The 17,030-nt window shown below is 47.4% G+C and overlaps 1 protein-coding gene across 1 annotated transcript in view; it reads right to left on the minus strand.

Annotated features, from left to right (window-relative positions):
• BNIP3 (BCL2/adenovirus E1B 19kDa interacting protein 3) overlaps positions 1-16,804 on the minus strand; it is a 35,756-nt gene extending 18,952 nt beyond the window's left edge. The window contains exon 1 of the mRNA XM_011941988.1: positions 16,706-16,804. Within this exon, the coding sequence (XP_011797378.1) occupies positions 16,706-16,804 (99 nt within the window). The remainder of the gene's footprint in view (positions 1-16,705) is intronic.
• Between the last annotated feature and the right edge of the window lie 226 nt (positions 16,805-17,030).

A 17,030-nucleotide genomic window follows, 5' to 3' on the forward strand; every position in this document is an offset into this window, starting at 1 on the left:
GTATGTTTATTGCGGCACTATTCACAATAGCAAAGACTTGGAACCAACCCAAATGTCCATCAATGATAGACTGGATTAAGAAAATGTGGCACATGTACACCATGGAATACTATGCGGCCATAAGAAAGGATGAGTTCATGTCCTTTGTGGGGCATGGATGAAGCTGGAAATCATCATTCTTAGCAAACTGCGCAAGGACAGAAAAGCATACACCGCATGTTCTCATTCATAGGTGGGAATTGAACAATGAGAACCCTTGGACACAGGGTGGGGAACATCACACACCGGGGACCTGTCGTGGGGTAGGGGGAGAGGGGAGGGATAGCATTAGAAGATACACCTAATGTAAATGACAACGGGTGCAGCACACCAACATGGTACATGTATACATATGTAACAAACCTGGACATTGTGCACATGTACCCTAGAAATTAATAATAATTAAAAAAAAGAAAACACAGCAAGGCAGCCCACGGTCATGGAAAATGCCCTGGACAAAAAGTCAAAGGACTGGGATTTGAGCCCAGCGCCAAACTACAGTTCCCTGGCCTTATCTTTGGCCTCAGTTCCCACGTTTATAACAAGGGGCTGACACTACTTCTATGCTTGTGAATGTCAAATTAGGTAATATATGTAAAACTGCATTGTAAACTTGAAGTCATAAAGGAATGTTATATATTTTATTCTTTCTGTTGAGTGTAAAATAAATATGTAATTTACCTTTGGTGAAAAGGATTTATGACAGAGGTAGAATTGCTGGATCACAGGGTTGAGCGTTTTCACCTTAACTGGATACTGCCAAATTGCTCTCTAAAACGATTATGTCAATTGTCACTCCCACCATCAGCAGCATATGAAAAGTCCCATTGCCTCTCCACCCGGCTGGTTCTCTCTCATTTGCTTTGGCCAGTCTAATGGGTCAGAGAGACATGGACAGAGGGGATGCACATTCAAGTACATTCTTTCCAGCCTTTTTGTCAGAGATAAATCTGGAGATAAGCCAGATGTATCTCATTAAGGGGATGAATAAATCAATTGTGATGTATTCCTGCATTGGATTGCCATATAACTGTTACAATGGATGAACTAATTTATAATATATATGCATCCACACATATATATGACAACACTGAGTGGAAATCAGTTGTACAACATTATGTAGCACAGAATGCTGTTTACATATTTTTTAAAAGCATGTAAAACCATACCATATATTGTTTATGGATATGCATGTTTGTCATAAAAATATTAAATATATGAACTGAGAAAAAAAAAGGCTCCATCTCAAAAAAAAAAAAATGAAATGCTTCTAAGTTACTCTTACATAAATTTAAAAATCTAAAGACGGCCGGGCACAGTGACTCACACCTGTAGTCCCAGCATTTTGGGAGGCTGAGGCAGACAGATCACTTGAGCTCAGGAGTTCAAGACCAGCCTGGGCAACATGGCAAAACTCTGTCTCTACCCAGACGACTTTAAAACTAGTGGAGCACCAGCTACGTGGGAGGCCATGGTAGGAGGATCGCTTGAGCTCAGGAGGTCAAGCCTGTAGTAAAGTAAGCCATGATCACACCACTACACTCTAGCCTGGGTGACAAACTGGGTGACAAAGCAAGACCTTGTCTCGAAAAAAAAAAAAAAAAAAAAAAAAAAAAATTACATTTTATAACACCTAATGAATCAGTGAATCTAACTACTAATCACAACTGCCAGTATTGCAAAAAGAGACACAGACAGAAATCCTGTGCCTCCTGATGGAAGAGCCTAACACGGCCTATGAAATAGTTTTGTCCGGCTGGGTGCAGTGGCTCATGCCTGTAATCCCAGCACTTTGGGAGGCTGAGGCAGGCGAATCACAAGGTCAGGAGTTCAGGACCAGCCTGGCCAACATGGTGAAACGCCGTCTCTACTAAAAATACAAAAAATTAGCTGGGCGTGGTGGTGGGTGCCTGTAATCCCAGCTACTCAGGAGGCTGAGGCAGGAGAATCGCTTGAACCCGGGAGGCGGAGGTTGCAGTGAGCCCAGATTGCACCACTGCACTCCAGCCTAGGTGACAGTGCGAGACTTCATCTCAAAAAAAGAAAAATAGTTTTGTCCTTTTTCCCACATCCTCCCCACAAAATAGAACCTGAACCTGATCCAGGCTTTAGAACTGCCTACCAAATTCAGGACAGAGGAATGTATTAAATGACACTGTGGGCCAGGTGAGTTGGCGCAGGCCTGTAATCCCAGTGCTTTGGAAGGCCAAGGTGGGAGGATTGCTTGAGGCCAAGAGTTTGAGGTCAGCCTGGGCAATATAGTGAGACCCCATCTCTGGTAAATAATACTGTGGAATTGGAATCAGCAGAATACAGCTAGTAGAGAAGTATGATAAATGAGTTTTTCAATAAATACATTGCAAGAGGAAAAATCGGAGATGGATTTGCTCCCTGTCTGAACAAACTAAAAAAGGAGAGAGAAAAGGAATTGGAAATTTGAACACGTGGACATTTGAAGATTTAAAATAGATTATTAATTTTACATGTGATAATAGTATTGTAGTCTTTTTTTAGCATTCTTTTGGCATTTTTATCTTTTAATGTGTCACCTATGTGCTTGCCGAAATATTTATGAGTAAAATGAAATGATGTCTTGCATTTGCTTTAACATAGCACAGGAGGGGGGCCATGGCTGAGGGTATGGATGAAGCAAGATTTGCTGCAACTTGACAGTTGTTGAAACCGGGTCTTAGGTACGTGTGGTTCCACGTTATTCTACTATTGTTTATGTTGGATATTTTTCACAATAATAAAAAAAGATTATGAAGTCAATATGTATTACAACCTAAGTGAGAATTATGGCGTACTGAACACATTTTTTAGCCTTGCCTTCCTCTCAAGACCTCATTGAAATGACAGTAAAGAAATACGCAAGAGATTAAACCCACAATGGAGACAAGAACTAGAGTGGGTTCCTCAGTGGACCAGTGTTAATAGCATCTGGAAGACGAAGTAACAGGAACACTGACAATATAAAAGAGCACAAGAAGGCTGGGCATGGTGGCTTACACCTGTAATCCTGACCCTTTGGGAGGCTGAGGCAGGCAGATCACTTGAGACTAGGAGTTTGAGGCTGCAGTCAGCTATGATCGCACCACTGCACTCCAGCCCAGGCAACAGAGCAAGACCTGTCACACACACACACACACACACACACACACACACACACACACACACGAGGAAGCAATCTAGAATGTCCAAAAGCAGAAGCAGATTCAGGCTTTGTAAGACCTTAAAATTATGCAATTTTAAAAACAGCTTTATTGAGATGTAATTAATGCACAAAACCCGCTCATATTTAAAGTTATAATTTGATGAGATTTACATTTGTAGACACCGCAAGACCATCAGGATGATGGACATGCCCATTACCTCCAAAAGGTTCCTCATCTGGCTGCTGTCACTCAGTGTAATGACTTTGGGTTGGGGTTCATTGGTGATGCGTGCATGTATCAGTCGTTGGTTCCTCATGTATCAGTAGTTGATCTACTCCGAGAGGAGTAGCATCCGTTGTATGGATGTACCACAGTTTGTTTACTGTTCATCTGTTGGACATTTGGGATGTTTTCAGTTCTTGCTGCTGGCAAATCAGGCTGCTGTGAACTTTCACATTCGTATGCCAGCGTTTGTATCTACACATTCTTTCATTGCTTGCAGGTAGATACCGCGGAGTGCAGTGCTGGGTCATATGGTAAGTGTGTGCTCAGCTTTTTAAGGAACCGCCATCGCGTTCTCCAGAGTGCTCGCACATGTTGCATTCCCACCAGCAGAAGAGTGCCGGTGGCCGAACACCCACTCCAACTGTGGTTCAGCCAGGCTTTTTAATTTTTTTCATTCTAATGGGTGTGTGCTGCCATCTCGTGATTTTAACTCACATTTCCCTATCGTGACATCTTTTTTACCCACAAACCTTGCTTGCCATTTGTATATCTTCCTTAGTGAAGTGTCTGTTCAAATCTTTCGCCTGGTTTTTAACTGGTTTGTCTTACTTAGTTCTGAGTTCTGTGTTTATTCTGGATACAAGTCTTTCTGTCAGATATGTGTTTGCAAATATTTACTCCTAGTCTGTGGTTTGCCTTTTCGTAAGTGTCTTTGGAAAAGCAAAGTTTTCAATTTTCACAATGTCCAATTTATTGGTTTTTTAATAGTTCATGCTTCTTGTGTCCTCGTATATTAGTTTTCTGTAGGTGCTATAACAAATTACGACAAATGTATTCTCTCACAGTTCTTGAGGCCAGAAGTTCAATATCAGTTTCACTAGGCAGAAACCAAGGTGCCAGCAGGGCTGCACTCCCTCCAGAGGCTCTAGGGAAAAAACTTTTTGAGACAGGGCTTCGATCACAGCTGACTCACTGCAGCCTCGACCTCCCGGGCTCAAGCAATCCTCCCACCTCAGCCTCCCAAGTAGCTGGGAATACAAATGCATGTCACCCCATCCAGCTAAATTTTGTATTTTTTATAGAGATGGGATTTCCCCATGTTGCCCAGGCTAGTCTTGAACTCCTGGGCTCAAGTGATCTGCCAATCTGGGCCTTCCAGAGTGCTGAGATTATAGCACTCCTGGCGAGAGCCACCCTGGCGCCAGCATGGAAGGGGTAGTGCTTGTGTTTCATGCTCCACCTCGATGGCCGTGGTTTACCTGCAGGACTGGCTGATTTTGCTGTCCTGGCCATGTGGCTGCTCTTTGTTCCTGCCCAGTTCTCAAATATGGGCCCTCCAAGCCACCTGTGAGCCCTTCGACACTCTGGACACTCTGTCGGCAAAGGTCTTTTCCAATTCAATCAGCCAGAGCTGGTCTCTATTACTTGCAACTCAGGAGCTTTCCTAATAAAGGGTGTTTGCAAGAAGTCCATCGTGAGCACCGTGCTTGGCTGTGAAATATGAGTGGCATTTCCATTTCAGTGGGCAGCAGACCAGTGGCTGTCATCAGCACCCTGCTACTCAGCTTTGTTCTGGGGGACTTAGGCCACGCCGTAAGACAGGATGGAGAAATGAAGTTTCTTAAATACCAAACAGACACACTGTCTCTATTGCTCACTATCGTCCCCACCCCATGTAAGCTCCATGAGGGTATGGATCCTTGTCTTTTAGGGTTACTGCTGTACGTTGAGCACCTAGAACCATGCCTGGTATATAGCAGGTGTTCTGTTAACATTTGCTGAATATGAATTCACAAAGAATAATAAAATCATTCACCTAAAAAATCCAAGAAAATCAACTGAAAAACTATTTGAACAAATAAGAATACAATAAAGTATGTGTTAAGAGGTAAACATATATAAATCAGTGACTTTCTTATATACTGGCAATGAGCATTTTAGAGATGAACACCACCTCATTTGTAAGAGCAAGAACAACAAAATCTAAGAATAAATTTAAGAAGAAATGTTCAAGGAAAGGCTTGTGCCTGTCATCCCATTTACTCAGGAGGCTAAAGTGGGAGGATCTCTTAAGCCCAGTGTGGGGAAAAGAAAGAGAGATCAGACTGTTACTGTGTCTATATAGAAAGAAGTAGACATAAGAGACTCCATTTTGTTCTGTATTTGAGATGCTGTTAATCTGTGACCCTACCCCCAACCTTGTCCTTGCAAGAGACATGTGCTATGGTGACTCAAGGTTTAAAGGATTTTGGGCTGTGCAGGGTGTGCTTTGTTAAACAAGTGCCTGAAGACAGCTTGCTGGTTAAAAGTCATCACCATTCTCTTAATCTCAAGTACCCAGGGACACATACACTGTCAAAGGTCGCAGGGACCTCTGCCTAAGAAAGCTAGGTATTGTCCAAGGTTTCTCCCCATGTGATAGTCTGAAATATGGCCTCGTGGTAAGGGAAAGACCTGATCGTCCCCCAGCCTGACACCCGTGAAGGGTCTGTGCTGAGGAGGACTAGTATAAGAGGAAAGAAGGCCTCTTGGCGGTTGTTGGCAGTTGAGATAGAGAAAAGCATCTGTCTCCTGCCCGTCCCTGGGCAATGGAATATCTCGGTGTAAAACCCGATTGTATGTTCTGTTTACTGAGAAAGGAGAAAACCGCCTTAGGGCGAAAGGCGGGACTTGCTAGCGCAATGCTGCTTTTTATGCACTAAAAAAGTTTATGGAGATGTTTGCATATGCATATCAAGGCACAGCACTTTTCCTTAAACTCATTCATGTCACAGAGAACTTTATTCATATGTCTTACTGCTAACTTTCTCCCTATAATGATCCTATTATCCTGCCACTTCCTTTTCTGTAAGATGGTAAAGATAATTATCAATAAATACTGAGGGAACTCAGAGACCGGTGCTGGCGTGGGTCCTCTGTATGCTGAGCGCCGGTCCCCTGGGCTCACTTTTTCTTTCTCTGTACTTTGTCTCTGTGTCTCATTTCTTTTCTCAAGTCCCTCATTCCACCTAACGAGAAATGCCCACAGGTGTGGAGGGGCAGGCCACCCCTTCAGCCCAGGAGTTTGAAACCAGCCTGGACAACATAAAGAGACCTCATCTCTTAAAAAAGTAAAAAATAAAAGTTTTTTTATTTTAAAAAAAGATATGGGAGGCTGAGGTGGGAAGATCCCTTGAGCCCAGGAGTTCGAGACCAGCCTAGGCAACATGGCAAAAACCCATCTATACAAAAAATTAGGTGGGTGTAGTGCCAGGTGCCTGTGGTCCCAGCTACCTGGAGGCCAAGGTCAGCGGATCGCCTGAGCCCAGGAGGTTGAGGCTGCAGTGAGCCAAGATCATACCACTGCACTCCAGCCTGGGCAACAGAGTGAGAGAGTGAGACCCCCATCTCATAAAAAGAAAAATGTTCAAGACTCAAGATGCATACAAAGAAAATCATAGAACTTTATGTTAAGAAAGAACAGACACTATTCAGGGCCCCCAGGTCCTACCCAGGACTGCACCCAAGCTGGCCGGGTTTTCTTTAAAAACAGAAAAAAAAAGACGTTATTAAGGATTATAAGACATAGCATGTTCTTAAAGGACAAAGCTGATCATAACGGGGATCATAAGGATAGCCCAGCTTCTCCCTCGCCTTATCTGGGCCCTGCAGTCTTCTGAGCACTTGTCATTGAATGACCCTTTAACACTGTCCAGGACTCCTGCAGGCAGGATTTATACTGTTCTTTTTTTTACAGAGTGGAGCGTCCATTTTATTGAAGTAAAATGGATTTTTGTACATTCACTCCGTGATTCAACTGACAAGATATCCACCACCCACACAATAGGCAAAGGATTAGTAGTGGAATATGCAAATAGATCTAAAAAATCACAATAAACGTACAAACAACACAATCTTTTTTGTTTGTTTTTGAGACAGGGTCTCACTCTGTCGCCCAGGCTGGAATGCAGTGGTACGATCTCAGCTCACTGCAACCTCGTTCTCCTGGGCTCATGCAGCCATCCCACCTCAGCTACCTGAGTAGTTGAGACTACAGGTGCACCCCACCGTGCCCACCTAATTTTTGTTTTTTGCTTTTTTTTTTTTTTTTTTTGGTAAAGACAGAGTCTCACCATGTTGCCCAGGCTGGTCTCAAACTCCTGAGTCGAATGATCCACCTGCCTCAGCCTCCCAAAGCGCTGGGATTATAGGCGTCAGCCACTGCACCTGGCCCCAGCAGTACAATCTGGTAACTCGAAAAAGAACTGGCACCTCATGAAAACAGAAATGGCCAATGAACTGAAAAGACGCTCAGCCTTAGCAGACCCAGGTATGTCACACTAAAGCAATGGAGCCCTTCCTCCTCTCTGGCTGCGCTCACTGCTGGGAACTGGCAGCTGGGGGGTCTCTGTCCTGTCTGCTCCCCCTCCACGGCCACTTGCTGCCTGTAGCTCCTCACGCCTAAGTTCAGCTCCATCTGCTCATTCCCTGGAGTGCACCCTCAGCTGCCTTGTCCCTTTCACCCAGCTGGCCAAGCCCAGCTGGGCACCGGGCCTGCACCCAAGCTGCCAGGAGTGGAAAGAGAGGAGACACAGCCATGTGGAGTGGTTTCATTTTAAATTTATGGCCAGCAGCTCAAGCGGACACTTGTTGACTACATTTCCCCAGCCTGGTACCACCTAAACACGTCCTCGTGTCCTGGCACACAGAGAGGGCAGAGCTGTGATCACACTGCCTGCCCCCTCTAAATGAAAGGTTGCTGAACAGAGCGGGAAGCTGCACCTTTGCAGGCAGGTCAAGGACCTGGCTTCTGGGACCCAGGGGGGTCCCATGTAAAGGGGAGTGGGGCTGGGCTTGTCTACAATCTGCCTGAAGTGGGGATCTGGAGGAGTGAAACTGAAGGAGGCTGGAAGTATTCACCTGAAGGCAGAGACTCCAGACCCCGAAAAAGTGGCCCAAGAGGGGCATTCGGCTTTGGTCACCTGGGAGCCCAAGCAGTGTGTAGGCAGCAAAGACCCCCAACCCTTGCCGCTGGCCCTTGGGCTGTCCCCAGAGGGTCAGCAGCTGCAGCGGGAGAGGAAGGGGGCAGACCCCAGGCTGGAGCAGGAGGCATTTCAACTCAGAGTAAAGTTGGGAGTTTTGATTGTTACACTGACCGGGACACAAAAATTACTTCACTGAGACCAAATCAAAAATGGGCATGAAAATGGGGCAAGCTTTTCAGCCAGTGGTGGGTGGGGGTGGGGAAGAACACTGGGGGAAGGAACAGTACAAGTGATTTGTCTCTTATTTTAATAACTCTCTAAACTGCAAAGGTGGGTGGGGCTTATTCAAATTAATGTAATTCTTTTGTCTGATTCTCTTCAGACATCAGTGACACTAAACACATGCACAGGGGACCATCGGGGGGCTGGCGCTGGAGGGATTCTTCTTCCACCTCTGCAGCACCCACCTGTGCGCCTGCAAACTATTCTGTCTCCCTCCCTCTTCCAGGAAAACACTTCTCTATGAATTCACAATGATATGTGTACTATGCTGGGGCTATTTTTAGGGGTTGGTATGATGAAATATTCAGCATTGTAAACAGTGTGCACACAAACACGTATGTCTCGACTGAGTACTTATTCAGCATGCCTGGCTGGTGAGAGAACAGCAGCCTTTGGAGAGCAGAGGGTGATCTTCAGTAAGAGGCTGGACCACTTGCTGGAGAACCTTCAAAACAGGAAGCGGCCACTAGACTCAAGTCACATTCCTGCTGGAGGCTGGACGTGATCCCCCAGGTCGGAATCCCAGGAGTGCTGGGCTAGAGTGTTTATTTGTCCTTGGGTACATGAAGCAATAGTTCTGTTGCTCCTCCGTGAAGAGATTGCAGAATGTTCTGGCTGGAATAACCAGTCAAGGTAGTGTCAGAAGACAGAGTTATAGCAGGTCTAGCTTAGAGGCCTTCATTGGCTTGTGTTTGCTCTTCTAGAATGGGCAACACCTCATTCTATAAAATAGAGAAAAGGGCTGAGGAAAGCAGAAACCAGAACAGAAAGCTGATTGGTCTTTTCAAAGTTAAAGATTTAAGCAGAGGGCTTCCTTGCTGTGCTAAAACTGGCCTGTTTGGGGATTTGGCTACCATCTCCTTCTCTCCTGATTTCTTAGAAGCTCAAACAATTTTTCACTTGGTGGTGTGGAAACACAGCACAAACAACCTGTTTTGGTTTGGTCTGTTGGGCTTAGCACAGGAGCTCTGTCCAAAGCCTGTGGCCTCCTGTCAGTTTCACTTCACAGTGATATGGGACCACCACGCCTAACACTTGTCCGTCCTGTAGACCCTGTCTCTGCCATTTTTTTATTTTTATTTTTTAGAGACAGGGTCTTAACTCTGTCTCCTAGGCTGGAGTGCAGTGGTGCAGTCACAGCTCACTGCAGCCCTGACCTCCTGGGCTCAAGGGATCCCCCCTTCTCAGCTTCCCAAGGAGCTGGGACTGCAGGCATGTGCCACCAGGCCTGGCTGATTTTTTTATTTTTTGTAGAAACAAGTTCTCACTATATTGCCCAGGCCGATCTCAAACTCCTGGCCTCAAGTGATCCTCCCACCTAGGCCTCCCAAAGTGCTGGGATTATACGCATGAGCCTCGGCACCCGGCTCTGTCTCTTTCAAAGCACATGTCCACAGTTTTGCTGACATGTGGTGGCAATCGGGAAAGGCCAGCAGGGAGTAGAGAAGAGGACACAGGCTTTTACCACTGTGTGAGGAGGCAGTGGGACAGTCTGCAGATACTAGGGGAGCAGAAAGCAGGGGACGGCTAGGGCTGGTGTCTGGGCTCTGCTACTAATGAGCTGTGTCACTTGGCGAAGCGGCTCACCTCTGTGAAGGTCCGCATCTTTAACATGAGGGTGACCACAACAGCACTGCCCTCTGAGGCCACCATGATTCCATGAGTTTATGAGGGCAGTGCATTTAGTGCCTGGCAAATTACAGTGCTTGGTGGGTGGTGCCTGTGCCTGACACTCCTGCCCTGTGTTGTTACCTCCTAATAGCCAGTGAGGGGAGGTGTGGTTTCCTTACCTCAAACAGGAGGGGACTGAGGCTCAGAGAGCCCATGGCCACATGAACTGGGACTTGGAAACAGGCCCTCGTGGCTCTAAGCGCTGGCCTCATCTCCCGTTGCGTCACCAAAAAAAGACAGGATCAGTGATCAGCTGGAGGGGCCAAGCAGGGACGGGAGGGTGGGAAGAGTGGTTCCTCCAAGGGGACCCAGAAAATGCCAGTGTGACAGGCCTGGGGGCCCCTGACTAGGCAAGTGGAAGACAGAGCACTGGCTGGAGCCTGAGCCGGCAGGACTGAGCCTTGGCCTCTGCAAGAGGCCCAGCAAAAACCCAGCCCAGCACAACAGCTTTGCCCCTCCGTGAAAGCCCTCAGGCTGTGTCTGGAGTGGCAGAGCTCTCACTCCAAGCACTGAGACGCTGTCTCCAAGAGCCCTGCCCTTCTAGCCGAGCCCTTTCCCTGGGTCAAAGGAGAATAGTGGAGCTCTTTGGGGGTACACTGAGGGGACCCAGGTCAGGCTTTGTAGGGAAGGCTGAGGACTAAGTTCTAATTTTTTTTATCTTGCCCAAATTCCTATCTGGGGAGTCATGCCCTACAAACCATAAATTCTTATCAGATGGGTTTTATTTAACCCTATATATTGTGACTTACTTTCCAAGCGGATTCTGGTATAACATTACGAGACAAAGAAGAAAATCAAAATATTTTACCCCAAAACATGTTTCTCTGCTGTATCTTGAAATGACCCTGCAAAGCTGTCCTTTGTGGGGGAAAATGCATCTGTAAAGAATCTCTAGTAACAGAGCTACATTTTTTTCTTCCAGGCCCTCCCAAACCTGAAGAGATTAAAACTCTAGCACCTTTTAAAGATCTGAATAGGGCGGGGCGCAGTGGCTTATGCCTGTAATCCCAGTACTTTGGGAGGCTGAGGTGGGCAGATCACGAGGTCAGGAGTTCAAGACCAGCCTGTCCAATATGGTGAAACCCCATCTCTACTAAAAAATATAAAAATCAGCTGGACATGGTGGCACGCGCCTGTAGTCCCAGCTACTCGGGCGGCTGAGGCAGGAGAATGGCTTGAACCTGGGAGGCAGAGGTTGCAGTGAGCTGAGATCCGGCCACTGCACTCCAGCCTGGGTGACAGAGTGAGACTCCATCTCAAAAAAAAAAAAAAAAAAAACTCTGAATAGGGAACATTTGTCATCTGTTGTCTCTAAGGGCAGCCACTATGAGATTCAAAAGAACCTTGGTCTCCACAATCTTTTATCTTAACCTGAACATTTCCTTTCTATCCATCCCCGGACTTTAGACAAACTCAACCAATTGTCAACCAGAAAAATTTTTAAATCTACCTGCAAGCTGGAAACCCCCTACTTCAAGTCATTCTGCCTTTCTGGACAAACCAATGTATTTCTTAAATGTCTTTGATTGATATCTTATGCCTCCCTAAAATGTATAAAACCAAGCTGCACCCGGCCACCTTGGGCATATGCTGCTGCTGCTTTTTTTTTTTCCTTTGAGATGGAATTTTGCTCTTGTTGCCCAGGCTGGAGTGCAGTGGCACGATCTCGGCTCACTGCAACCTCCACCTCCCGGGTTCAAGCGATTCTCCTGCCTCAGCCTCCTGAGTAGCTGGGATTATAGGCAACAGTCACCACGCCCAGCTAATTTTTTGTATTTTTAGTACAGACAGGGTTTCATCATGTTGGTCAGGCTGGTCTCGAACTTCTGACCTCAGGTGATCTGCCCTCCTCGGCCTCCCAAAGTGCAGGGATTACAGGTGTGAGCCACCGTGCCTGGCTGGGCACATGCTTTCAAGACCTCCTGAGGGCCGTGTCACTGGCCATGGTCACTCATATTTGGCTCAGAATAAATCTCTTCAAATATTTCAGAGTCCGACGGTCTTAGTCAACACTCAACTGAAGGGCAGCCAGACTTGCCGGCAGAATGAGTCTGGCTCAGGTGACTAAAGAAGGGGCCGTGCTATTTGCCAAGACACAGCTACAGGAAGAGGAGCCAGTGGGAGGTAGGAAGGAGGGAAGGAAGCTTTGAGTGGGGCTCACTGTGCCTGGGGTGACTGTGGAATAAACATCCAGGTGCAGGCGGCACTCAGGCTTAGGATCACCAGGAGAGGGCAGTGCTGAGGCAGGGAGAATAGGGTCTGGAGGCAGGGAACCTAAGGCCGATTCTCACTGACTTCCTATAACTGCATCAAAAGGAAAACCCCCATCTCTCCACACGCCAGTGTCAAACGGATCAGAGGCTACTCCCTTTGCAAACCCCACTTTTCTGCTTTGCAAATGAAAAAACGAAAGTGCCTCTGACTGGTCCCCTCCTGCAACCAATTAGACTGGTCTCAGGCCAAGTCTTGATGTGTAGCTTTGTAACTTCACTTCAGCCTCTGATTGGCCACCTGCCACAGCCAATCAGACTGGTTGCAGGCCGCTACTTCATTTACATAGGGTGTAAACCAAGTATCCATTGGGAAACCTCTCGAGGGTATGTAAACCCCAGAAAATTCCGTAACCAGTGATCTTGAGCCTCTTGCTTTAGCCTGCTCCTACTCTGTCGAGTATAGTTTTGTTTTGATAAATCTGTGCTTTTCTTTGGTTGCTTTGTGTGTTTTGTCCAATTCTTTGTTCAAAACACCAAGAACCTGGACACCCTCCACCATTAACAGCGTTATCTGGCACAGCTGCTGGGAAAAGCCAATGCTGCCATTTACTCAGAGGGTAAGAGACACTGGCTCTCTGTCCTCTTCCGCAAGGCAGCTCTGGACACCAGCTCTCCCATGTCTGCTCCCAACATCCAGGGATTAGCAAATACCCCACCCACCACCAAGGCTGCACCCCATCTGACTGTCCTGCCTCCAGCCACACAGGCGCACACCTGCCATCCTCCCTGCCCATGCGGAGGTGGGAGGCCAGGATGCCCAGCTGGGCACATTCTCTCCTCTTCTATCACCCTTTTTGTTCATTAACATTGAGGACTAAGCTCTGATTTTTTTATCTTGCCCAAATGCCTATCTAAGGGCTCTGGGGAACCATCAATTCTCATCAGATGGATTTTATTTAACCCTATATATTGTGACTTAATTTACAACCTGACTCTGGCATAATTTTGTGAGGCAAGGAAGAAAATCAAAATATTTTACCCCAAAACGTGCTTCTTTGCCATATCTTGAAATGGCCCTGCAAAACTGTCCTTCCTGGGGGAAAAGTTGTATCTGCAAAGCATCTCTAGTAACATAGCTAGATCTTTTTCTTACAGGCCCTCCCAATCCTAAAGAGATTAAGAGTCTAGCACCTTTTAAACATCCGAATAGGAAACATTTGTCATCCATTGTCTCTAAGGGCAGTCAGTATAAGATTTCAAAAGAACCTTGGTCTCCACAATCTTTTATCTTAACCTGAATATTCCCTTTCTATCCATCCCAGGTCTTTAGACAAACTCAACCGATTGTCAACCAGAAAGTGTTTAAATTCACCTATGGCCTGGAAGTCCCGCTTTGAGTTATCCCAGCTTTCTGGACCAAACCAATGTATTTCTTCAATGTATTTGACTGATGTCTCATGCCCCTGTAGAATGTATAAAACCAGGCCACCTTGGACACATGTTCTCAGAACCTCCTGAGGTTGTGTCACAGGCCATGGTCACTCACGTTTGGCTCAGAATAAATCTCTTCAAATATTTTACAGAGTTAGACTCTTTTCATCGACAACATTAATGCCTCAAAACAAAGAAAAAGGCCAGGCATGGTGTCTCACTCTTATACTACCAACACTGGAGGATCGCTTGAGGCCAGGAGTTCAAGAACAGCCTGGGCAACAAAGTGAGATCCCATCTCTACAAAAAAAATTAGCTATTTGGGAGGCTAAGGCAGGAGGATCACTTGAGCCTGGGAGGCTAAGGCTACAGTGAGCTATGATCTCGCCACTGCACTCCAGAATTGGCAACAGAGCAAGACCCTGTCTCTAAAAAAATAAAGGAGCTTGTGGAAGGTACCCTGTCTTGCATCGAAGAGATGCTGAGTTATTCATGCTCCAGTGAGTGCCTTTTCCCCACAGCCCCGCCCTCTCCATTCCCTTTTCTGAACCAGAGTCATAAATTCTCACCTAATCCTCTCACAGCTGCCAGGTGATATCCCTCAGGAAATAGCCCCCTATTGTCTGTAACAACTTGATCTGCCTCTGAGCCCCCTCTGCACTCAGCTGGTGGGAGGAAAGGTGACTCTGATTCTCCCTGAGAGGTCATCTCTGGGTGTGTGCCCAGGGCTGTGGTCTTCCTTGGGGAGAGAATGGGCTATCGGTCTTCAGAGCTTGCTGGCAGACATCCATCGGGTGGCCCTGTGGTCCCCTGGACTCTGCTGCCCCAGGTTGGGCTGGGAATGGAGCTGTCCGATGCAGGTGGTTCAGCCCTGCCCCAGGCACCCTCAGCTGGCTACTCCAGCATCTGCCATCCCTGGCTACCATCTTGGAGGGGTTACCGCGCACCCTCCAATCCTTGGGGCCTGCTCTTTGCCCTGAGCCCCTCTTTGCCTTTCCCTGAACCTCAGGCTTTGGGGAGAAGCATCTGGAAAATGTGCAGGCTGGTGGGTCCTCTGCTCCCTCTCTCTGCATCACTCCTGGCAGAGCACAGAGCGCAGTCCTGCCGGAATGGGATAAAGGAAGAAGTGTAGAGAGAGTGTGTGCGGTATTTCCAAGGCCACCCCATGGGCCTTAGTTTTCTTTTCCCTTCTGTTAAATGGAGACAATGCTAAAACCCGCTTCACTGAGTTTGCTGAGGATTACAGAAAATAACGCTCATGATAGTGGGGCAGGAGACTAGGGTCTGGGGGCAGGGAGCTTAAGGCCAATGCGTGCTGAATCAAGGAAAAACACCAGGGCCTGGGGGCGGGGAATCTGAGGCCAATTTGTGCTGACTTCTCACCCCTGGATCAAAAGGAAAACATCTCCCCACCCCGTAACAAAAAGGCCATTCTCCCTACAGCCCTCCCACTTCCACCTAGAGGGAAAGGGCCTTCCAGTGGCCACAGGGCATCCCTTCATCTGCATACAGCTCCAGTTCATCTTAGTCTTTTTTTTTTTTGAGACAAACTCATGCTCTGTCACCCAGGCTGGAGTGCAGTGACGCGATCTCGGCTCACTGCAGCTTCCACCTTCCGCGTTCAAGCAGTTCTCCTACCTCAGCCTCCCGAGTAGCTGGGATTACAGGCGCGCATCGCTGTGCCCGGCTAATTTTTGTATTTTTAGTAGAGATGAGGTTTCACCATGTTGACCAGGTTGGTCTCAAACTCCTGACCTCAGGTGACCCCTCCACCTCTGCCTCCCCAGGTGCTGGGATGACAGTGCCTGGGATGACAGTGCCTGGGATGACAGTGCCTGGGATGACAGTGCTGGGATGACAGTGCCTGGGATGACAGTGCTGGGATGACAGTGCCTGGGATGACAGTGCCTGGGATGACAGTGCCTGGCCAAGAGTATCCTAGGTTTATGGTGTGCTATGATCCCTCTTGGGGTAAAAACAATTAATGTATTTGCTCTAAATTCCCTCCAAGCTACTCCAGGAGTATGATGTGCTATTTTTTCCTGGTGAAACCACCTTTGCAAAATTTTGACTGAGACAGTGAAAGAGATCTAATGTAAACAGCTCCACCTTCCTTCTAACCTCCAGGCTGTCCTTGTTCATTCCTGGGCATAGGCTGAACTAACTTTGGGAAGAACTTAGTTTATAGTTTAAACAAAGATGGTAACAGGCCTTTCCCACAGCAGACCTCCTTCTTGCCTGGGGACTAGATGGCCTTTGTGAGACTAACAGTAGCCACAAGATGAGAAATGATGCTTTAGGAGTCATGCAGCGGGAGGCTATATGATTCTGACCCTCCCCAAACTGCTCCTAAGATCAGCCCTTGAGATATTTTGCAGACCCTGTACTTGATGGATCAGCTGGCACCACCCAGATCCATAAACTGGCTCATCTGCTCCTATGGTCCCCACCCAGGAACTGACTCAGAGCAGGAAGACAGCTCTGACTCCCTGTGCCTTCGTCTCTGACCAATCAGCACTCTTGGCTCACCGGCTTCCCCCCACCCACCAAGTTGTCCTTAACAACTCTGCTCCGTGAATGCTTGGGGAGACCGATTTGAGTAATAATAAACGCTGGTCTCCTGCACAGCCGGCTCTGTGTGAATGACTCTTTCTCTATTGCAATTCCCGTCTTGATAAATCGGCTCTGTCTAGGCAGCAGGCAAGGTGAACCCTTGGGCAGTTACACTGATGCGCTGCAGGCCCTGTTTAGTCCAGCCCGGGCCCTCCTGAGCCCCAAGGCTCTGAGAGGAGGACAGAGGCTGAGGGTGGCAGTAGGGGACCATAGTTCCCATTTCTGAACCTCCTTCCCTGGGAAGGAGTCCCCACTTCAGAGCCCTCTTCCCTGGGAGGGGGCTCCTCATATTAAGGGGGTTCAAACCAGAGCATCTCCATCTTGAGTGAGGGCTGGGAAAAGGGGGCTGGGGCTTGCTGGGCTGCACTCCCAGAAAGTTAGGTGTCATGCGCGTCCGTGTGAAGAGACCACCAAACAGGCTTTGTGTGAGCAGCGTG

This window comes from Colobus angolensis, unplaced genomic scaffold, assembly GCF_000951035.1.
Source record: "Colobus angolensis palliatus isolate OR3802 unplaced genomic scaffold, Cang.pa_1.0 Scaffold204, whole genome shotgun sequence".
Lineage (NCBI taxonomy): Eukaryota > Metazoa > Chordata > Mammalia > Primates > Cercopithecidae > Colobus > Colobus angolensis.